Source organism: Myxocyprinus asiaticus, chromosome 18 (assembly GCF_019703515.2).
Source record: "Myxocyprinus asiaticus isolate MX2 ecotype Aquarium Trade chromosome 18, UBuf_Myxa_2, whole genome shotgun sequence".
Lineage (NCBI taxonomy): Eukaryota > Metazoa > Chordata > Actinopteri > Cypriniformes > Catostomidae > Myxocyprinus > Myxocyprinus asiaticus.
Window position 1 is genome coordinate 29,831,135 of NC_059361.1, and position 23,921 is coordinate 29,855,055.

Consider the following 23,921-nt stretch of genomic DNA (forward strand, 5'->3'; position numbering starts at 1 on the left):
AGAACAACCATCTCTGCAGCACTCCACCAATCAGGCCTGTATGGTAGAGTGGCCAGATGGAAGCCACTCCTAGCTGCGCATGGGACGCTCTTGGACATTCCAGCACGACAATGACCCTAAGCACAAGGCCAAGTTGACCCTCCAGTGGTTACAGCAGAAAAAGTTGAAGGTTCTGGAGTGGCTATCGCAGTCTCCTGACCTAAATATCATCGAGCCACTCTGTGGAGATCTCAAACGTGCGGTTCATGCAAGACGACCAAAGACTTTGCATGACCTGGAGGCATTTTGCCAAGACAAATGGGCAGCTATACCACCTGCAAGAATTTGTGGCCTCATAGACAGCTATTACAAAAGATTGCACATTGTCATTGATGCTAAAGGGGGCAATACACAGTATTAAGAACTAAGGGTATGCAGACTTTTGAACAGGGGTCATTTCATTTTTTTCTTTGTTGCCATGTTTTGTTTTATGATTGTGCTATTCTGTTATAACTTACAGTTGAATATGAATCCCATAAGAAATAAAAGAAATGTGTTTTGCCTGCTCACTTATTTTCTTTAAAAATGGTACAAATATTACCAATTCTCCAAGGGTATGCAAACTTTTGAGCTCAACTCTATATATATATATATATATATATACACACACACACACAAAAATGTGTACAGTGGCTATAAAAAGTCTACACACCCCTGTTAAAATTGCAGGTTTTTGAGATGTAAAAAATTAATTCAAGATAAATAAGTTAAGAAACTTTTAAGAAAAAAAAATTAAAACTTAAAATTACCTGGTTTCATAAGTGTGCACACCCTTTTATAAAAGGGCATGTGACTCAGTTTGGAATTAACCAATCACATTCAAACTCTTACTCAAAAATGAATTATAATCCTCCGGTCATCAATGAAGTGATGCTGATTAACCCTGAATGAAAATCAGCTGTTTCTTTAGTATTTTCTTGGCATCTTCTTGGTTGCATCATACTGCTGAAGCCATGGTCTGCTTACAAAAAGAGCTTACAAAGGAGTGCGGGGTCTCATTGTTAACAGGTACCAATCAGGAGAAGGGTACAAAAGAATTTTCAAAACATTAGATGTGTCATGGAACACCGTGAAGGCCATCATCAACAAGTGGAGAAAATGGGGTACCACAATGGCATTCCAAAGATTCAAATATTGATGGAAAAACAAGAAGAAAACATAACAGGAAGGCTTCAAAGAGGCCTACAGCAACATTAAAGGAGCTGCAAGAATACCTGGCAAGTACATGGTCACTCGCTGCATGTGACAACAATATCCCGTATTCTTCATTTGTCTGAGCTATGGGGTAGGGTGGCAAGACGGAAGACATTACTCACAAATTTTGCCAAAACATATATCCAATCACCCAAAACCATGTAGCAACATTTTTTATGGTCTGATGAAACCAAGATAAGACTTTTTGGCCATAATTTTAAAAGGTATATTTGGCACAAAAAAAGACTGCTCATCACCCAAACAACACCATATCCAAGGTGAAGCATGGTGGTGGAAGCATCATGCTATGGGGCTGCTTCTTTTCAGTTGGGACTGGGGCACTAGTCAAGATTGTCCATTTTGGCACAAAACCTGCAGGCCTCCATCAGAAAGCTGAAGAAAAATATCATCTTTCAGCACGATAGTAACCCCAAACACAATTTTAAGTCAACAAAGGAATGGCTTCAGAAGAAGATCAAGGTTTTGGAATGGCCCAGGCCTAAATCCTGTAGAAAACTTGTGGAATGACTTGAAGAGGGCTGTGCACAGGAGATCCCCTCGCAATTTGATCGATCTGGAGCTTTTTTGCAAGGAAGAGTGGGAAAAAATTTACAAATCAAGATGTGCTAAGTTTATAGACTCTTATTCAAAAAGACTGGCTGCTGTATTAAAAGCAACTAAAGTATTAGTTGAGGAGTGTGCAAAGTTTTACATTTTTCTTTTTCTTTTCTTTTTTTTCTTAAAAGTTTCTATTTGTTTGTTCCTTGAATTTTGTGGGTGTTAATATCACATTTAAGGTGGAAAAAGATTTGACACTATTTATCTTGGATTCTTATTTTTTATCTCAAAAACCTGCAATTTTAACAGGGGTGTGTAGATTTTTTTTATAGCCACTGTATACACTGACCAAAATGGCACTTTATAATACCTAAAACAACATCACTCAACACTGTTACGGTAAAGTTGGTAACCATATCTGCAGGTTTTTACAGTAAATTTAACCCCCAATATTAGTGTATATTTGGTAGTAATCTTGTGTTTGGAGGGAATAAATAATTGATGAAAGTGTGCTGAGAAAAAATTATCATTCACAATGGAAACTGCTGCATTGATCCGAGACATAATTAGTTTATTGAATAGGGCTTGGACTTGCCATTGGATACAGAGAACATTAGCATACAATAAAGTAAATGAGGCAATTTATCATTTAAATATCAAGCCTACCTTTCTACTACAACACGCTGATTTAGGATCAGAGCTGGCCATTTTTAGTTGATAATCATTCAAATTAGTCTGGACAGACCTAAATGTTGATATAACGTAAATCTTTCATCCTTTATTAAATAATTGATTTCAGGTGAATGAGGGTAATCTGTAACATCATTGACCCATCCATGAGTTCTGTCCTAGGAGCTCTGGTTCTGTCTACACAACTGCTTCTTTCCTGGAAACAGAGTAAAAAAAAATAAATAAAAAAAACACACATCGTGATGTTTGTAATGAGTTTGAATGAACACTAGGTCGCAGTCTACCACGACAATGGTGAAATGCAGAGTCCAATCTCAAATAATTTATTGGTTTGATACTGATTAACAGAGTAATTATGATACTGATTAATTGTCAGATTAAAAATGGAAATTTAACAAAAATGTAAGGTTTAAGACTATTAAGTAAAATAATAAGTTAATGTTGGCAAAACAGCCTCTTGGTATCAGGTTTTTGAAAGGGTGTCTCAAGAGGTCACTATAGAGTAAAGTATACTCCCTTCTTTAAGGAAGCAGGGATTAAAAAAACTTCACCACCAGTGAAGTGTTTTTCTGACCAAAAAGCATAATGTGCTTTCTGCACATAAAACAATCGGTTTATGCTGTTATGCTTTGATTTAACATTCTGGATGTGATTTTGATTTAGTTCATTTATTTCACTTTGTGCCACATACTTACTGTATTAGTCAAAACTACCAGGAAAATAAGAGCTGCTTGTTCACTTTTATCTGTCTTTTTTACATTGGAAAATGTATGACCTTTGCAGACTGTGGGAGTGAAGTTCACAAGAACCCTCCATTCAAGATGACTGATATATTATGCATACCCTTCATTATTGATGAACAGGAATCTCATTACTCTGAGCTCCATCTGAAAGGAAGAATGGGGAAGAGGACAGGTGTTTATTTGATCCCTTTGCTTTTTGTCCTCAAACATGCTGCCCTGCTTGGTCTGTCTGTCTGTCTGTCTGTTCATCCATCCATCCAGAGCTTGAAGTAGAAGAACATTTTTATTTTTTTTTATTTTTTAACTATCGTAACTATCATGTTAACATGTAAAAACAAAACGGTTAATAATGTGTTTATTTACATTAAAATAGTCATTTAATTACGTTAAAAGAGGTATTTAAATAACATTTCAAGGTCTGGCTATAAATTCCTTAGTAAGATCTGGCTGAAGAACAAATATGACCTTACATCCTCAACTAACAAATAGGTTTTGATTAGCTTTACTTTGAAAATAAAAACATACAAAGTAGGGGTATTATTTATGAAAACTGAGGAAGAATAATTAGACCTGCTTAAGTATGTATCTTTGTCAATATTGACACATACAGTACTGTGCAAAAGTCTTATGTATATCTTCAGCTTTAGTGTGTCAATAGGAAATATAAATTTTAGACTCCCAAACATTACTTTTGCAAATAGAAAAGATTAGAATAGAAGAACAGGGAGCCCTGCAACAGATGTCACGGCCCCCACAGACCCCCTTCTGAACACCGAGTCAGTCTGGGATTAAATGAAGAGATAGAAGCAATTGAGACAGCCTAAAGAGATAGAAGAACTGTGGTGAATTCTCCAAGAAGCTTGGAACATCTGGAACAGCAGCTAAGCAATTTGCATAAATACATTTGAGTGAGTAAGATGGGATAAAATGTGCTCACCAAAAGTTGCTGGTTCATGTTTTGGAGAAGCGTGAAACCGAACTATGTCCAGACAAGCTTAAACACGCGCGCTCCTCTGGAACTGGGCCACGGATTGCTCGACAAGCACCGATGCTGTTGAACATGTTGAGTGTTGTTAAACTCACTGCTGAGTTTTGCTCAGAGAACGTTTGGATGTTTGCCGTGATTTTATCAAAATCATTTGGAAAGTCAGATAAAAGTGATTGGAGGGCCACATCAAATCACTGACTTACATTAAATAAAGACATTACATCGTACCGGGAGACTCTGAGAAGTGGTCTATCTATCTGTCTGTCTGTCAAAAATATATATATAAAATTGCCATTAGAATAAAAAATGAAGCCAAGTTTCAGGTAGGTGTCAAAGGGGGAATTTATAACCTTCTCAGGGGATCTCCAGAGGAACAGGTGTAATGACACACACTAAAGAACTAGAGAAGGTGTTCAATCTGAACTATCATACAGGACCCTGCAATTTCAGAACCAACGGTGTAGCAGCAATGGTCCCATTAGTTTAAACTGTCTGTGGCTCCTCCTCCAACTTGTGCTTCACAGCCTTCAAACACACTAGTGTGTGTTTGTGTGTGTGTGTGTCATAACAACTCCACTGCTCCTTCAAAGTTGGGGGCGTATTTTCAACAGTGAATGTAACAATTTAGAAACGCGCCTGACTCCTCACTCTCTCGTGCCATTCTAATACCATCGTGGACAGAGAAGACAGTTAACTAGTTGCATTTCTTTGCAAATGAGCATTTCCCCTCGGTTTCAGGCTTATGGACAATATGAAGTGCAGTTATGGCAAAGAGGGGTAAATCCGTGGTGAGGACCCTGGAGGATTTGACGCTGGATTCGGGTTACGGTGGAGCCGCGGACTCCTTCAGGTCATCGAGCTTGTCTCTGTGCTGCTCCGAGGCGCACATCTCCTATGCGCATGGAGGGAACTGCTGGCAACTGACTGACTCCACGCACAGTCGACACAACAGCTTAGACACCGTCAACACCGTCCTGGCTGAAGACGCCGAGACCCTGGAGTGTTCCGGACACTGTGCGAAACTTCCCGAGCTTGAGGATGTTCCGTGGAGCCTCGGGGAGGTGGAGAACGCGCTCAACAAGGAGGAAGAGTTGAGGTTCGGGACCGTCTCCGCGGATCTGCTGGCGCGGCTCTCTGCGCTCGTTAGCCGTGCGTTGGTGAGGATCGCCAGGGAAGCGCAGCGCCTGAGTTTGCGCTACGGCAAATGCACCAAATATGAAATCCAAAGTGCCATCAAGATGATATTCTCGTGGACTATCTCGGTCAACTGCATCGCCGCGGCTCTCAGCGCGCTGTCCATGTACAACATGAGCACCGAGGATAAATTCAGCCGGGGTAAATCCGAAAGATGCGGCTTGGTGTTCTCCGTGGGGAAGTTCTTCAGGTGGATGGTGGACAGCAGTGTCGCGGTGCGCATCCACGAGCATGCGGCCATATACCTGACCGCTTGTATGGAGAGCCTCTTCCGAGAGGTCTTCACCCGAGTGTTGAATAGCTCAGTGGTGGAGAAAGATAACGGGATCCCCAAATTTACACTGGAATCATTTGAGCAGGCTCTGAGCAGTGATTCAGAGTTGTACGGCCTCCTTTTGCCCTATCAGCATCTCATATGTGGAAAAAATGCCAACGGTAAGTTCTCCACCTGAAAAGCATTTGTCAAAATTCAAAATCCTTTGCCCATGCAAACTGATTGAATGATTGTTCAAATATTTGTTTAATTATTATTATTCTGGGAGAGGTTAATTAAAAAAACAAAACAAATACTTTTATGCTTTTTTTCTTTTTAGAGTCTAGTATTATAATGTGGTGTTTGAACAGATGGAGAGAAAAAAAAATGATAATAATAAAAAGTAACCAGCCATTATACATTGAAATTAAGTTTTAGGCTCATTGCCCAGGGACTGACATCATCAGTGTGTATATATTAGTCTCATCAAGGATGTTTGGCACAAAAAGCTCAGTGATGTGAGATAACTTTATTTTTTAGGGATGTACTTTAAATATAGATTGTGTGTGTGTGTGTGTGTGTGGACATGTCCACTCATGGCTGAGTACTGTGTTTAATGTAACAGTGTGTTAGAGAGTGGTTCATTTCTAATACCTAGTTCAGCTGCATTTTCCACAGGTAATTAGTTCACAATCCCATTTTGTTCACTTTAATTGTATCAGTTGTACATTTACAGTACATTTAAACATATCATTCAGAGTGTTTCCAGGGTGTCCAGGATGACATAATCAAGTGATGGACCCTGGAGCGAAGGGGGTATTTAATGTATAACCTTCCAGTAATGCTTGTGCAACAATGTGTACTTGACAGTACTGCAGCACTAAAGAGAGTGATGATGTCATTGATTTAATACAGCTGCCTGGCAGAGAGGTTTCTCTACATTAGAGTAGACTATTGGCATCCATTTTAGGATTATATATGGACTAGTGCCACTTGTAAAGATATGAAACTAACAATATATACTGCATTTAATCAGTCTGTTGTGTGCCTTAGTGTGTTATGTGCCAGGCACTGAGGGGTGTCTTTTAGTGTTTGTATGTGAGAGAGCTGTATGTGTGTGTTGAGGGAGGCAGTGTTTGGGCACCCAAGCATGACACAGCTCTAGTTGTACCAGGCCACCCCAGTACACAGCAGGTTCTTTACTGTCTGGAGCTTTGGGTGTCTGGGATTTCTTGTGGGGCTGTTTTGCTGAAGGCATTTCACACAATTTAGGGTAATGTTGGAAGATAAGGTAACTGAAGTGGAGTCTGATACTTGGTTTCACAGATTGTTAATACCCTGCTAGGAAGAAACGCCTTAAATCAGCCTAAGCTAATTTGCTGGTTTCAGGACCCAATATATACAGTTTCCCTTATACATTTTAACACAACATCTTGAAATTCTACAATATATTGAATTCTGAAAGCTGTCAATTGAGTATGATCTTACTTATTCAATTCTCGATTTGTCACAGTCTTGGCAAAAGTCAATGAAGTATTCGGTTTTGTCTAAAAAACAAAATAAAAAAACATTCCAGACAAATTAGCTCTTGCCTTTAAAAGAATCAAGAAAGTGAAGGCAGTGTGTTAGGATTTATAAATTTTTTTTTTCAGGTTCTGAAGGTTCTTGACTGTCAGATTCTCTACCCACAGACTTTGCTGAAAATGCAGTTGATAAAATCACTATGATCCTCACATTCTACAGTTTGCAATGCAGGAAAGACAACACAGATAAAAAACAAAGTTAACATACATTGACACCTCTTGGAGTGAGATACCTGCCTAACAGTTTACTACAACACAAGAAGTCTCATGTGACAGACTTGTGCCAACCTGTCAAACAGAGGCAAAATGTTATCAGATTTTCCTCATCCAGTACATTCCAATATTACACAATGCTGTACTTTGTTGTATTATGAAAACTTCCTCCCAACAATTTATTGAAACTATGCAGTAAATACGGTTCATCAGAAACCAAAAACATTAACATATGACCACCTCATTTACACATAAATGAGGCCTATTCATTTTTCAGAAACTTGGCCCACTTATAGTAAAACATAGGAAAGTTTGCCAAAACGTATGCTGACTGTGTCGCACTTGTCACTCTGCATATCCCAACTTCAGGAAAGAGTGGCTGAAGTTGCAAAGTATGAGATTTTTAGTGGGAATAAACACCCGAAAACAAAACAGATACTAAACCGTCTGAAACAAGGAACAGACCAGAGTTGCAACATTGCAAAACAATCCAACAAAGAGAGAATATATAGGAGATGGTAATTGGTGGCAGGTGCCGGTGGTGACGAGCTGGGAAACAATCAGTCGTCCTGGCAACATAGCTAACATTCTTCATGTGGCACCTGCAAAACACAAGAGGGAGAGAGGGAAACACAGACACACACACAAACACATGACAAGACAGACAGAAGGGACTGTCCAGCCCAGTCTGTGACAGTTAACACTTCTACCAACCCAAGAGCTAGGTATAGGCAGCAAGGCAATATAGCAGAAGACATGAGATGAAGTGATAGTAAAAATGAGCAGAATGTTTTTAATAATCTGAGGGGACATTTACACGACAACGATGTTCTAAAAACGGAAACGTTTTTCCTTTGCATTTTTGAAAAGTTTCACGTACAGGCGACAACGTTGTCAAAACGATCCCCGGTCACACGGATCTGCGAAAACGACTAAAAACACTGTATTATGCATGCCAGGCCAGTAGTTGGCGATGTCACTTTGTAAAGAAACACTACGCGCCTGCACACATAAGCATTCTTCCACAGAGCGGTGAATACAAACAATGAAGATGGCGAAAGCATCGAGCAATTTTGTCTGGACGGACAATGAGTTTGCTTTATTACTACCATTACTTTGCTGGAGAAGCGTCAATAAACTCAAAATCTTGAGCGGCACAAACACAGTCCTATAGTCCGCCATTGTAGTTTTGAACGTCTCGCAGGTTGTTTTGAAGTACTCGTGCGCATGGCTATAGACTGAACACGTAATACCCGTGCGCATAACGTCATCATTTCCACAAATTCGCGTTTACACAGAGATGATAACGGCATCTTTTCAAAAACGTGCACTTTGAAACCCGTTTACAAAAGTTTGCGTTTTCAGGCACCAAAACGCCGTTGTCGTGTAAACGAACAGCCAAAACGCATAAAAAGTTTTACGTATTTATTTGAAAACATTGTCGTGTAAACGGCCCCTTAGTTGCATCTGTCTGAATGCTCAGTCTGACTTTGTCTGTCCAGCACACATTCAACAAGTGTTATTATACTTTACAGCAAAGACAATGGAAAATTACTGCTTCAAAACATTGTCTTGTGGCGTTGAAATAGAGACAATTCCCTATCTCTAACATGTGAAGACAATACAGCACGCAACATAAGATCAAACTATATTAGACCCAAAAGCGAATCTGCAGCTTATGTGTGAGCATTGTTTGTCTTTTCACTTTGGAAGAAAAAGTTTACATAGAGGTCTTAAAGGCACAGCAGCAAAAATAGCCCAAGTAATTCTAAGGGTCAGATGATCATGATGATCAAAACTATATTTTTACTGTTTGTGGCACACACAAAAAACCCCTAGTGGGTCTGAATTAATCAAATGTGTGATATAACCTTAGTCTCTATTTTATCTCAAAGCCACATTCTTTCACTGTATGCCAAACTGTCCTGTCAGCTTGGCGTTTTTTTTAATTTTTATATATATATATATATATATATATATATATATATATGTGAGAATTAATACAGTTGAGTCTTAAATGTACAGATGATGATCTCCTGCAAGCATGTGATGTAGTATGCATGAGAGCGAACCCCAGTGCACAGATGGCTCTCAGCAGGGCCGATGTGGCAGGTTCTGAGAGAGGGGAACACTCCTCTATTCATCAAAATTTACTGAACTATGAAACATAATGAGCTGAGCATTAGACACACTGTTTCTCACTTAGCCATGGCTTTGCGTGGATTCACCCACATACATCTGCATGTGCTCACATTCCAGTTTTTGTAAATAAACCAAGACACATATGGATGCATGGCAGGAGTGAGGGTGCCCACACACACACACAAACTTGTTTTTATATCATTGTGGGGACTCTCCATAGACTTCCATGCATTTTATGGATTTTATACAGATCTACCGATAATTTCTAACCCTAAACCTAACCCTCACAGAAACCTTATTGCATTTTTACATTTTCAAAAACACATTATTTAATATGTTTATCAAGACAAAAAAAACAAAAAAAACATTAAAAATGCAGCTCATTCAGACAATAATTTGAATACACCACTTCTATGATGAACATGTTTTCAATGTCTGAATTAAAATCATTTTAATACTTTTTATGGGGTGTAAAACTGTGAAATGTCAAAGTTGTATAATCATCCTGTTTTTGTGACAAATAAAAAAAGTCTAATGGCTGAAATAAAAAAACCTTTATCAAGTAGTTTGGTATATTTTATTACTATTTCTTTAAAAGAACAAGAAGTAGTCAAGACATTTCGTTTTAAAATGTTATTCATATTCGAAAAACGTTTGTCCGCACAATCAAAGTCATTGTGGTGTAACCAACATGTTGGAAGCCATTGTTGGAACAAGAAAACCATAAAACGGGAGATAAGGTCAATGTCAAAGTCAGTAAATAAAATATGAAATAACCTATAGCAGATAATGCTCTGACTATGTAATGGAGAATCTACAAGCACAAAAGGCGTTCCTTTCCAGTATTTCCCCACAGACTGAATGGAGATTACCAGCAATCTTCACTAAAACCCCATTACACTAAATTTAAAAAGCATCAAGACAAACACAGGCACCCAAGACTGGAAGAAAGACTAGATCCATATCAAATAAATGCTCAGACTGAACCTATCACAATTCACCATTAGGGCAGCCCAGTGGACAATGACACTAGAGATGCTGTTGTAGTGACCACTATCAGCATGCACTTATCAGAAGTCATTAATGACAAAAATCAGTCTGTAGCTCTACAGTGCTCAGTATCAAACAGCAATCCCACAAGCCAAGGTCAGACAGAGGTCAGACAACCTCCTTCAATAGCAATCTATACCATAAAGGGTTTCAGCTTTCTAGTAACTGTTGCTATGTTCAGTAGTTCTAACAACGTTCTATTTGTGTTCCATTTGGTATATTTCCTATTTCTTTGCATCATATATTAAAGGACTCCATTGAGTTCCATGTTGTTGATTACCACAGAAAAAAAATCCTGTCCCTCAGTTTGTAAAGACAAACAAAAATCTTGTTTACAATGGAAGTTTATGGGGTTTAAAAGCATAACGTTGCTGGTTATATTTTTCTTCAAGGCATATTCCGGGTTCAATACAAGTTAAGCTCAAAAAGCTCAATCAGCAGCATTTAAGGCATAATGTTGATTATTCGTTCTTTTCTTTAAACAGAGCAAAAACAACAGTAAAGTACTTACAATGGAAGTGAATGGGGCCAATTTTTGGTGGGTTTGAAGGCGGAAATGTGAAGCTTATAATTTTATAAAAGCACTTACATTCATTCTTCTGTTAAAACTCATGTAGTATTTGAGCTGTAAAGTTGTTTAAATCATCATTTTTACAATTATTTTAGGGTTTGTTGACTACATTGTCATGGCAACGAAGTTGTAAAATTTGCTGTAACTTTACACAGAAAAGTTTAGTAAGCGATTTTATCACACTAAAATCATGTTAACACACACAGAGCTGTTTGCTGTGTTACTGGCTGTTCTTTACCTATCTAGAAGGATTTACTGCTTCTCAGATCCTTTGGAGATTTGAACATTCTGAGAGTGAACAGAGTGGTGAATCCTGTAAGAGAGAGACATAAAGAAAGAGACAGAGTTATGTGTTGTTCACATAAATAGGTACTGCAGACTGCTAGCACACAAAAGTCTTGATGGAATTCAGGGCTTTGTGGATGGAAGGATTTACAAAAAATACCAAATACCTTTTTAGACTACCAAGGTGTGTGTTTCATCTGTGTTTATGCATATCTGTGTGTGTGTATGTGCATGAAAGATTTGTGTGTGGGAAAGTGCCACATGCACAAGATCAAATGTATAAATGCTCATACCGAATCAAAACAAGAGAAACCATATACCATATAAAGGCTCTTTTACTCTGCACTTGGAAAAGCAAAAGTAGGTTGTCTTGTTTGACTGATTGCCACAGCTTCATCCTGTGCAGTTGGCATATGGTTTATATTATTTCAAGGTGTGTGTGCTTGTACTTTTTTCTTGTGTCATGAAATTTTTATTGCAAACACATGCTCTATGTAAGTCTTATTTCATGTAAAAAGTGGGCCAACGCTAAAGAAAGTGGCTTAAGTGAACATAATAAGAAGGCCTGTAGCATCATAGGTCATTTTCTGGAGAGGGCATACACAGATGCATTCAATTAATGGAAAGATTTACCAAAAGTATACTGTAGGAAATTAAGTATAAAAAAAATAACCTACTGTCTTTTTTCTCAGCAACACAAACTAGAGAAATCAGGGTGGAATCACTAAAGTTGGCCTGTTTTTCCTTCATTCTGTTTTCCATTAATGTGGCTTCTTATTAGAGTACTACTTTGTTGCTTACTTAAAGCATCAAGTATAGGTGGAGACAACACTGTCTTTGAAACAGTTATACAAGTTTCTTAGGGGCCAAGCACCTATAGGTGTGTAGACACTTTTACCCAGAGCAATGTATAGTGCATTTCAGGTATACATTTATTGTAAGTATTTGTGTTTTCTACAAAGTGAGCCCATGACTTTGGCAGTGCTAGCAACATTCTCAACCAATTGAGCTATAGGAACCCTATGCTGTTTGTTTGTTTCTTATTCTTTTCACTTAATGTGTGTCTACAGCCCCAATAACCATATGTAAAAAGTTATGAAAATTGGGACAGTTATAAGGCAGGATCTGATAAGTCTACTGACTAAATTTGAGGTCAGTCTCTCAAACCCTCTAGCACCACCAACAGTTCAAATTTGTCCTTACATCTCTTCTTACGAATCTTGTGGCATTGAAACAAATTTCCTCCCTAGATTTTATGGCATTTTGAATTTAGCAGAAAACATACATTTTCAAACACGAGTCGAATAAAACACTGTTTTCCAAGGTCGGGCTTATACATTAGTCAGTTGGCTATTTTGAATTTTGTCGTAATCTGCTGTTTCTTACCAATGCTTTTGTCACAGTCTGTCTCCCTCACGTTCTTCAAGGACTCTTATTTTGAAGTTTTCCTCCGGACTACTCTCCCATGTTTCACTGCCCTCATCACTTCCATCTGTTTCTTATTATCCTCACCTGTATTCCATTCCCTCATTAGTTCCTTTTGTATAAATATCCTCTTGTTTTGCCCATTCATTTGTCAGTCCTTGAAGTGTTACATTGTGTTGATTGAAGGTTTCCTTGTTTTGTTATTTTGTGATGTTTAGCGTTATTGTTTGTTCCACTCCAGTGTTTGTTCCACTCTGTTGATTATAATTAAAAGATTGAAAGAATTTACTCCTGCATCTCTTCCTCTTCCTCTCCAAGTACCCAATGTTACAGCTTTAGTCTTTTGAGATTAAACTTGGCATGTGTTATTGGGATGATGCCTTGAGCCTTAAGTTGCCTGAGCAGTACAAAGTCTGTGCATGTGTGCATATTTGTAGTTCTATTCTTGCACGTGTTTCGGCTTTGTGTTTATACTTTTTCAAGTTTAAATCCTAGCCATGAGGAAAGTTCTGTAACTGAATCATTAGAATATTCATATTTTGTGCCCCAGACATTGAATCCTGCCTGGCTGTAATGATGGCTGGCAAGGCAATGACAGGCAGACGAAGACAAGATGATGTAAAGAACCCAAGTGCAGTTTATTACAAACGTGGAATCCAAAAACCGTAAATCAAACGTGAAACAAAACAGACATAAACAACTAGACTTGACTTGAACCAGCATTACACAAACACAATACCTGACAATGGACAATGGCAAACATTATGGTGTAAATACATGGACAAGGGTAACAAGACAACCAATGAACAGACAGAACTATAAACAAGATAACAAGACTAATAAACTTAAGCCAATGACAAACTAGAACTGATAACGAGTTAACAAGACAATAAACCAATGAAAACAAGACACATGGAGGGTCACAGTATGATCACATGACTTGACATGGAAACAGGGAATAACATGACATGGAACCACATGACCTGAACAGGAACAGGAACTAAAACACCTCTAGACGTGACATATCTCCCCCTATAGGTATGGCTCCCGACACCCCAAAACTAAAACACAGAGTTCAAGAGGGAGCTGGGGGCGGGGGGTGGTGGCGACTTGACGTGGCTACATGGCATGACGTGGTAACATGGTACGGCAGTATCCTGTCTTGGCCATGGTAGGCGTGGATGCTGACTCGTTGGCCATGGCAGGCGTGAGTGCTGGCTTGTAGAGTGGAGGCGGGCCTGGACTGTGGAGCAGAGGCGGGCCTGGACCGTGGAGCAGAGGCGGGCCTGGACCGTGGAGCAGACTGAGGTGTTATTGTGACAGGCTCAGGCGTTGCTGTGACATGGCATGGAGTAGGCTGAGGCATGTCTGTGACATGGCATGGAGCAGGCCGAGGCGTGACATGGCATGGAGCAGACTTGGCGTGGCGGTGACATGGCATGGAGCAGGCTGAGGCGTTGCTGTGACATGGCATGGAGCAGACTTAGGCATGACATGGCATGGAGCAGACTCAGGCGTGGCAGTGACATGGCATGGAATAGACTCAGGTGTGGCGGTGACATGGCATGGAGCAGACTTGGCGTGGCGGTGACATGGCATGGAGCAGGCTGAGGCGTTGCTGTGACATGGCATGGAGCAGCCTGAAGCGTTGCTGTGACATGGCATGGAGCAGACTTAGGCATGACATGGCATGGAGCAGACTCAGGCATGGCGGTGACATGGCATGGAACAGACTCATGCGTGGTGGTGACATGGCATGGAGCAGACTCATGCGTGGTGGTGACATGGCATGGAGCAGACTCAGGCATGGCGGTGACATGGCATGGAGCAGATTCAGGCATGGCGGTGACATGGCATGGAGCAGACTCAGGCATGATGGTGACATGGCATGGAGCAGGCCGAGGCATGGCTGTGACATGGCATGGAGCAGGCCGAGGTGTGGCGGTGACATGGCATGGAGCAGACTCAGGCGTGGCTGTGACATGGCATGGAGCAGACTCAGGTGTGGCTTTGACATGGCATGGAGAAGACTCAGGTGTGGCTGTGACATGGCATGGAGAAGACTCTGGTGTGGCTGTGACATAGCATGGAGCTGACTCAGGATCAGTGGCAGAAGGTGGCGCAAGCTCGTCGACCATGACGTGGGACCCTGGCTCGGCGGCCATGACGTGGAACTCTGGCTCGGCAGCCATGACGTGGAACTCTGGCTCGGTGGCAATGATGTGGGACTCTGGCTTGGCGGCAATGACGTGGGACTCTGCCTCGGCGTCCATCTCCCCTACAGTGAACGACGAACCACATATCGGTAGGGCAAGGTTGATAAATTGAGTCAGGCTGTAGGTTCTCCGGCCGCCTGGCATCAAGGAGGAGATTGGCTCATTCAGCCCAAAGCGAAAACTGTCCTTGAGGGCAATCTCATTCAAATCAACCCTGCTGGCCAGAGCACAAAAGTCCTCTACATATTCCTCCAGGGGACGATTCCCCTGACATAAATGAAGAAGCTGAACTGCTGGGTTCATTTTACAGTCAGGTATTCTGTAACGATGGCTGGCAAGGCAATGACAGGCAGACGAAGACGAGATGATGTGAAGAACCCAAGTGCAGTTTATTACAAACGTGGAATCCAAAAACCGTAAATCAAATGTGAAACAAAACAGACATAAACAACTAGACTTGACTTGACTTGACTTGAACCAACATTACATAAACACAATACCTGACAATGGACAATGGCAAACATTAGGGTATAAATACATGGACAAGGGTAACAAGACAACCAATGAACAGACAGAACTATAAACAAGATAATAAGACTAATAAACTTAAACTAGTGACAAACTAGAACTGATAACGAGTTAACAAGACAATAAACCAATGAAAACAAGACACATGAACATGGAGGGAAACAAGATGATCGCATGACTTGACATGGAAACAGGGAATAACATGACATGGAACCACATGACCTGAACAGGAACAGGAACTAAACTTTAAAGTAAAAGACATGAACACAAAACATGAACAAAAACACATCTAGACGTGACACTGGCCTGGTGTCTGTGATTAAGCTGATGGATGACAGAGGTGTGATTTTTGTTTTGAACAGAGAATTCATTAATGACTAATGCAGCAAATTGTCTGAGATATGTCAAACACAACTGGATCACAGCATAATTTTATTGTGAAAGATGTTTTTGGATGTGACGGATTGGAAGGGGTTCTTTAGCATCATTTTGACGTTTCCAAATCAATGACAAAAAGCATTGTTTTTTGAGGTGTGTGTGTGTGAGGACAAAATAGTAAAAATTGCTGTGTCCAAAATCAAAGGCAGCAGTGTCAGTCAGTGAGGTAACATACAACCTTTTTGTATGAAGTTACCTCCTGAGGAAGCTGGTTTCATTCTGGCCTCCAAGGTACCGTAATGTCACTCTAGAACAAATTCTAGAGATAACCAAGCAAATATGTAATGACTCTGTTTATTTCTGGGTAGAAATTGAATTATACGTTGAAAAAAATTTAAAATTTCACATTTCTGAATTAATTTACTTGTTTCAACAGTAAAGGATAAATGTATGCTTCTAAATAAAAGATCTAATCTAATATATGCTGTTTTCAAAAAGCCTTTGAATGTGGATTTGCCTTGTTGTTTTCCTTCATCCATATACTGCCGACCCATACTGCGATATGTCAATAAGGTGACTCATTAGAGTGCTCTCTTTCTACATATATTTAAGGAAGTCACTAGGTTACAACTACTTTAGAGAGGCTTGCGTAATTTTACTGGTTTCAGGTGATTAGTCTTTGATGTAATTAGGGGAAGTGGTCCACAGGCAGATGGCTCTAAATCATATTGTGGCCATTAATCATGGGCACATGAGCATCATTCCTGAAGGTTCATGCCGTTTTACTGTTAACCAGCTGTTTGAAAGTAAATCCTACATATGACTTATGATACGCATTTCCTCAGTTATGTAACACTTTTTATATGCTCAGTTTTATGTGTTTCACTCTTTGAAATTAGTTTATAATGCTGCCTTTGAGGAAGAACCTAATAAGGGGACCTGCATAATAAAATTATTACATGCCCAGGCATGTTAGCTAATGCTGCACCTCTTAGCATGCTGGTATAAAGGGGAGGAGATTGACTACCTATAGGAATAAGAATGGAAGAAATCGTAACACTTACAGCGCTGATATGGCAGCTGTAGATATGGAAGTCCTGCCTTTCAGTTAAAAAAAAAAATAAACAGATGCCTTTTTGATTACTCTAGAATGCACCTAATACATTTTTAGTGTGATTTGAGCTGAAGAAGCACAATTTATGGTTTAATTGTTGTCAAATTGTATTGCTGATTTAAAATATATTACTGAAATGTATAGCTGCCTGGAGGTGTTACCAAGATGGTCGCCAAGTGAAATGACTTGCTTTAAAGAGACTTTGGATAAATTTGGAATTGCATACTACCATACTACTCTCACTATTTGTGCCATACGGTAGAAAATAGTGGCAAGGTAGTATGTGATTCCAAATTTTTTGCCTTTGGTAATATGTAACAGCGGAGATCTACAAACTTGAAAAGTCAGAGTTGATACTGGACAAACAACACACTTTTTGTGGATTTAGCTTTTTTGGCTGTCTGCGGGCCCACCAGATCATTATTAATTACTGTTTAAACATGCCCATTGGAGCAGGCAAAAGAAAGTGCTACGGATTGTGTTGACTTTGCCCATGAAGGCAAACTTACTGCACATTCTGTTTGAGATTAGATACTGCCCTGATGTGGTTATTGTAGAAATCTTTCAGAAAGGTGCTCTCTGAATCTCAGGTTTCTAACTCTATCCTTGCCGTCTAAAGCTATGAAGCTATAAATAGGCTTTCTACTCAAGTATAGAAAACTAGCCTGCCATTTCCCATTTGTCTTCAGAAGGTAAGCTCCCAACTGTGTCTTTGTACGTTTCCCTTAGGAAATGGGTTGTAAGAGTTGTATTAGAAAGAAGTAATCTTTGTGTGAATGTCTGCCTGACCAATCAAAATCCTTGTGGTGAACTGAGTCCCCCGCCTGCACAAACGAGTAAAATGTTTCCATCCAATTTAGTCCATTCACTCTCATAGCTGAGGCTGTAAGTAGGGCAGCCAATGGCTAAACACGGATCTGCCTGGGTAAGCCTTTATTTGAATAGACTGATGGACCTGGCAATCGTTTAAACCTGGGCCGGATAGTGACAGAGTCAAATCAAGGCGCACAGAATATCCACTCACCATAGCTGCATATGCGCCAAACCACAGTATTTAATAGTGGCTGTCAAAAAGAGAGTGACCATCTGGAAAACAAAGTATTTTAAAGTGAATGTTATAAAATGTTGAACTTTCCCATACCCACATCAATTTAAGAGGACATTACCAAGATGTGTATGACTTTAAAGGGGTCATTGAGGAATCAACATTTTCTTGATGTTTTGAGATAAAAGAGTTTGACATGATTTGAAAACATACGGCAACTTTCAGATCTCAAAACTTGCTCTGCAGTCCGAAAAAATAGCATTTATTGAAACGAATCTGCAAAAATGGCTTGTTCAGACATCCTTGGATTTATAAAGTCAAAAACCTAAAATATTTACATATGACTGCCCACATTTAATGACATCTAATGGGTGATCAATAGGCCCATCCTAAACCCCAGAAGAAGAATATTAAAACGCTAAGATTAGAATGTGGGAACATTTAAAAAAGTAACGCTTTAGTAAAAAAGTTAGTAAAAAACCTTTACTAACATTACAACTAACATGACTAGAGCTAAGTGAAAAAATTGTAATAAAACAATTTCACATAACATTTGATCACATGACCCCTTTATGACAAAATTAAATGGACTTAAAATTCAAATGGGCTTATCGAATGCTCTGAACTTGTTTTTTTTTTTTTTTTTTTTTTTTTGAGAAAAATAAAGGAAATTAAAGAGAGCAGCTTTGGTTAATTCAAGAGGATTGTAACATCTCACCAGTGACTAAGATATATACTATCCTCCTACACTTACAGGCATTCTTAAGAAGTGACAAATGTGATGACTTCTGTTTTCTTATTTCTACAGGCAAGTTAGCCATTATTACAATGCATGACAAAAGAAAAATGCCATAGTTGCACAATATATGTTACAAAAGGAAGAATTAGTTACTCTTTTAAACTAAATTTGCCATGCAAAGAGGACATCAAGTGAACATTTGCCTTTATGAATTTGATTCATTCTTCCCTGATTGAAAAAATGACACTGTTTTGTCTCAAAATGAAAGTAAATAACTGTTCTTTAAAGGAAGATCTGATTCATAAAATAAATCCCCTTGTGCTGATTAGACGCGTGACCTATATAAAGAAACCTTTTAAATGAAACTTTCTGAACATCCTTTAATAGAGATAAAAGAGGAAGAAGTAGGATTTCTCAAAAACAACAAGGAAGAAGCACCTATGGATCTCCTATTATGGGCTGGCCAAATATTCTGTCCTCCCCGTTAAGACACAGCAAAGTTACGTACATCATTGAATGTCAGTTGGTCTTTGACGTTATAATATGTTATGTGTGTGTCGAATCAGTTCAGTAGATGCAGCAGTGATTGTGAGATTTGTGACGTGTCCTAGCCTTCATGCACCAACAAAAAAGTACCAGAAGTACCATGGTACATTAATATGGTAATTGTAGCCCATCCACCTCATGGTTCGATGTGTTGTGCATTCTGAGATGCTGTTTTGCTCACTACAATTGTACAGAGTGGTTATCTGAGTTACCGTAGCCTTTCGGTCAGCTCGAACCAGTCTGGCCATTCTCTGTTGACCTCTCTCATCAATTCTAAATCCCAGGAGATCAGCAGTTACAGAAATTCTCAAACCAGCTGTCTGGCACCAACAATCATGCCATGGTCGAAATCACTGAGATCACATTTTTTTCCCATTATGATGGTTGATGTGAACATTAACTGAAGCTCCTGACCCATATCTGCATGATTTTATGCATTGCACTGCTGCCACACGATTGGCTGATTAGATAATCGCATGAATATGTAGATGAACAGGTGTTCCTAATAAAGTGCTTAGTGAGTGTATGTGTTTTTAATTTAACTGTCAGCAGTCCATCCAGATAGGTGCTGTGATTCAAGTGCTGATTTCAGAATTGTTTCATAGTAAACAAATATAGAGTTTTCAGTATGTTGGCATGAGGCAAGAAATCTTTCGACTGTTCAAGCAAGAGGTGATCTTAGGACGCATTAAACGATGATCATTAAATGATGATCTAACGTTGCAGAGATCATTTCAGATTCTCTAGCAGAGCCAAATGAATGCTAATTAGAAAGAATCCATAGTCACGTGATTGAACATTCTACAGCATTGCAGCATACTCTGAAAAAACCTCTCTCAGTCAAAACACAGGGCAGTGTAACTATTTTATATTAATACCAGATATATTTTTTAAATGGTCATTTAGTAATGGTTTTAGTCAAACATGAACCTTACCATGGTCAGTTTTGATAGATAAGTAACACTGAAACACTGCTTGTGGCAAGAAAAGAACATGCTCAAAAGTAGTACATCAGTTATCAATTACATTGCATTCACACCATTACCATCTCCAAATGAAGCCATCAAGTATTGCTAGAGTTTAAAAAAGGGGTCAGTTTTAGTGATGTGACAGTTGTTTTTTGGGGGTATCCTATAGCCTGTCAGAGTTCTCCTTTTACTTGCCTCTCAAGGGACAATTGAGTCTCTCCTTTGAGTATGTCGATAGATGTGTACACAAAAAATAGCTCAACATGCTGAAGGGGCCCAATGTCAAAATAAATCAGCAAACAATAAAGCAGTGCCCTTGCCAATCCCTCTGGCTTTTATTTAGAACTCATGCAACCAGCCCATCTGTCCTGAGACGCTCCCTTGAAATGCTCCTGCCTGGCTCCCTTTTATAATAATCTTCCTGCCAAGCACAGCATTCCCCTACGGTAGAGTTGCACTGTAGATTGGAAAAATGTGTATGCTAATGATGAACCAAAAATGTTCAGTCACCATTCATTTTCATTGCATCTTTTTTCCACACAATGAAAATGAATGGTGACTGAGGCTGTCAGGATGAACTTACCTTTAAAGTGATGCTGCACCCAAGAATGAAAATTGACTGTCATCATTTACTCACCTCCATGATGTTTTAAAACTGTATGACTTTCTTTTGTGAAACATGAAGAAGTGGCAATATGTTAGCCTCAGTCAGCATTCACTTGCATTGTATGGAAAAAAAGATGCAATGAAAGTGAATGGTGACTGAAACTTGCATTCTTTTTGTCTTTTACAGAACCAAGATATTCATACCGGTTGTGAAAAGGATTCAGTTATAATAGTTTCAGAATGCAAGTGCAAGACTGATATTCATGCAAAACAGTACTCAATGAACTGTCTCCAACTGAGAATCTTGCACAAGAAGCAACAGGGCCTGTCAAATGTTCTCCTTGCAGTGATATTGCTGTTGAACATCAGTTTCTTGAACACTATCTTTGACATAGTGGCCTATCGCCTTCGGATAAGTTATGCAAAGGAAAAGAACAAGCTTGTTTGAATTACGGTATGCATGAGGGGTTGTGTCACTGCAGATCTTGACATCTGATGGACATGTTTATGCATTATTCTATAAGAAAATTCTGTTTCTTGAAGGTTACAGAAGATAGAAATAACGGTAACACTTTCTATGAAGCCCATTTTTATAATGCATTGTAAAGGTATTATACATGCATTATACTGCATTCGTAATGTCTCATAATACACCTTATAATAAGTTATAACTTCTCATAATTAATTATAAAAACAGTTATAATACATTATAAGACTTCCCCTATTCATAGTTATACTTAAGAGTATAATGCATTATAAGACAAGCAACATCCAATTTTAATGCAGCAGAAGATAATAAAGTTAATCATATAAGTGCTGTCATGAAAAAGCAGCATATTGTAAATAGTCAAAAGGCTTTATGACATGATCATATTATAAGTGGTCTTTGTCTGCTTTAAGGAAAGTTACAAAAGCAATATCTTCTTATAAACAGCCATAACATAAACTTGTAACAAAGTCAAACTTATACAGTGGAAGTTATTTATAAAATAAGCCTCCAAATAAGATTCACAAACATTAAAGTTTATTGAATAGAGTCCAGTGTAGAATCAGATTTTTTTGTTGTTGTTGTTTTTGTGTTTACACCCAAGATTGGCTACATGTGTGATCAACATAAATATTTTTTTGTTTCTGATATATTTTAGCCTTGTAGCTTTACAAGTGCTTTTCGTAATATAATTTACATTGAATGTGTGTTATTTTGTATTTTGTGCATGTGTAATGTATATAATTTCCAGCATGAGTTGTAATGTCTTATAACCACTTAAAAATATCTTATTGATGTTATAAGATGACATTGCTTTTGTCAATTTACTTAAAGCATACCTATTATATATATTACAATTATATATAATACATTATAACTTCTGCTGATAAAATTGGATGTTGCTGGTGTTATAATGCATTATACTCTAATGTATAACTATGAGTAGGTAAGTACAGGGTTGGGGAGTAATGAAATACAAGTAACGGGAATACGTATTTAAAATACAAAATATAAGTAACTGTATTCCACTACAGTTACAATTTAAATAATTGGTAATTAGAATACAGTTACATTCAAAAAGTATTTTGATTACTGAAGAGATCACTTTGCATTTTATTGTCATTTGTTTCATTTAATATTTAGTCCTTTCAGATGGAAAACATTTATACATATAAATGATGTGATCCAAAGTGCATTTGAACAGCGGTGAATCACTTTCTTATGATGTGTTACATTCATACGAGCAGACAGAGAAGTAAGTTTGAAGTAAGTTTGGAGCAGAAGAAATAGAAATAAACCTTGTGTAAATTGTCAGCTTTACGCTAAGATAAAATGCTATTTCTAGCCATTTTACATGCACGTTACCAGGCACAATCATATTTTTTTATCAAGAAAATTCACGTTAGATCATAATTTCTTTTTTTCTAGTACGATCTTTGATATTAGGGCAAAAATCTTAGTCTTGATGATAATTTTTGTATTGTTTTCCTGTAAAAATATCTACAAATCCTTAAAACAAGATCAATTTGATTTATCTTGTTTTAGGAACAACACTGCATAAGATATTTAGGTTTTTCAGAGAATGTATTTTTAACATGTGTATTTGTCTTACTGTACTGGCAGAGTTTTTATAGTCAAAACAAGTGAAAAAATCTACCAGTGCTGAAGAAGTAATCCAAAGTATTTAGAATACGTTACTGACCTTGAGTAATCTAACGGAATACATTACAAATGACATTTTACAGCATGCATTCTGTAATCTGAAGTGGAATACATTTCAAAAGTAATCCTCCCAACTCTGGGTAAGTATTATAATATATTATAATTGTGGTTACAATTATTTATGAGAAGTTATAACATATTATAAGGTGTATTATGAGACATCACTAATGCATTATAATGACTTTACAATGCATTGTAAATATTGGCTTCATAGAAAGTGTTACTAGAATAACATGCAGAATACACTAAAAGATGCTTTGAAATGGCCCAAGACTATCTGGATCAGGGCTGAGATTTTCAACAGTGTCTGTTGACTGAGTGTCAATGTTTTTCATGCCTATTTTCTCTTTCTTTCTCTGTTTCATTTCCTAATTTTCTGCCGTCAGGCAGTGACCTGCTTTATTCCACTGAACTCAATGGGGCTAATTGACAAAGTAGTTGCATCACTTTGCGCATAGTTCTTTAACGCAAAAACCTGTTTTATTCATTTAGCATCCACAATCTAATTTAACAGGGTGCTAAAATTAGCATTTAAATTATTGACATTCTTGAACAGCACAAACACGCCTCCTTTCAAAAGTAAAATAGTCTTATTAAAGATTGCGTCTTATTCACAAAGCTCAGCACTATTGCCTTGTCTGGCA

At 38.4% G+C, this 23,921-nt stretch overlaps 1 protein-coding gene and 1 long non-coding RNA gene across 2 annotated transcripts in view; one reads left to right on the forward strand and one right to left on the reverse strand.

The window, feature by feature from the left end:
• Positions 1-2,381: 2,381 nt before the first annotated feature.
• Positions 2,382-4,648, reverse strand: LOC127455926 (uncharacterized). Its single transcript, XR_007899759.1, has 3 exons — positions 4,162-4,648; positions 3,325-4,044; positions 2,382-2,677 (listed from the first exon to the last, which is right to left on the reverse strand). It is a non-coding gene; the product is annotated as an uncharacterized LOC127455926 (long non-coding RNA).
• Positions 4,649-4,840: 192 nt separating this feature from the next.
• LOC127455888 (ankyrin repeat and BTB/POZ domain-containing protein 3-B) overlaps positions 4,841-23,921 on the forward strand; it is a 76,974-nt gene continuing 57,893 nt past the window's right edge. Inside the window, exon 1 of the mRNA XM_051724053.1 lies at positions 4,841-5,841. Within this exon, the coding sequence (XP_051580013.1) occupies positions 4,977-5,841 (865 nt within the window). The 5' untranslated portion in view covers positions 4,841-4,976. The remainder of the gene's footprint in view (positions 5,842-23,921) is intronic.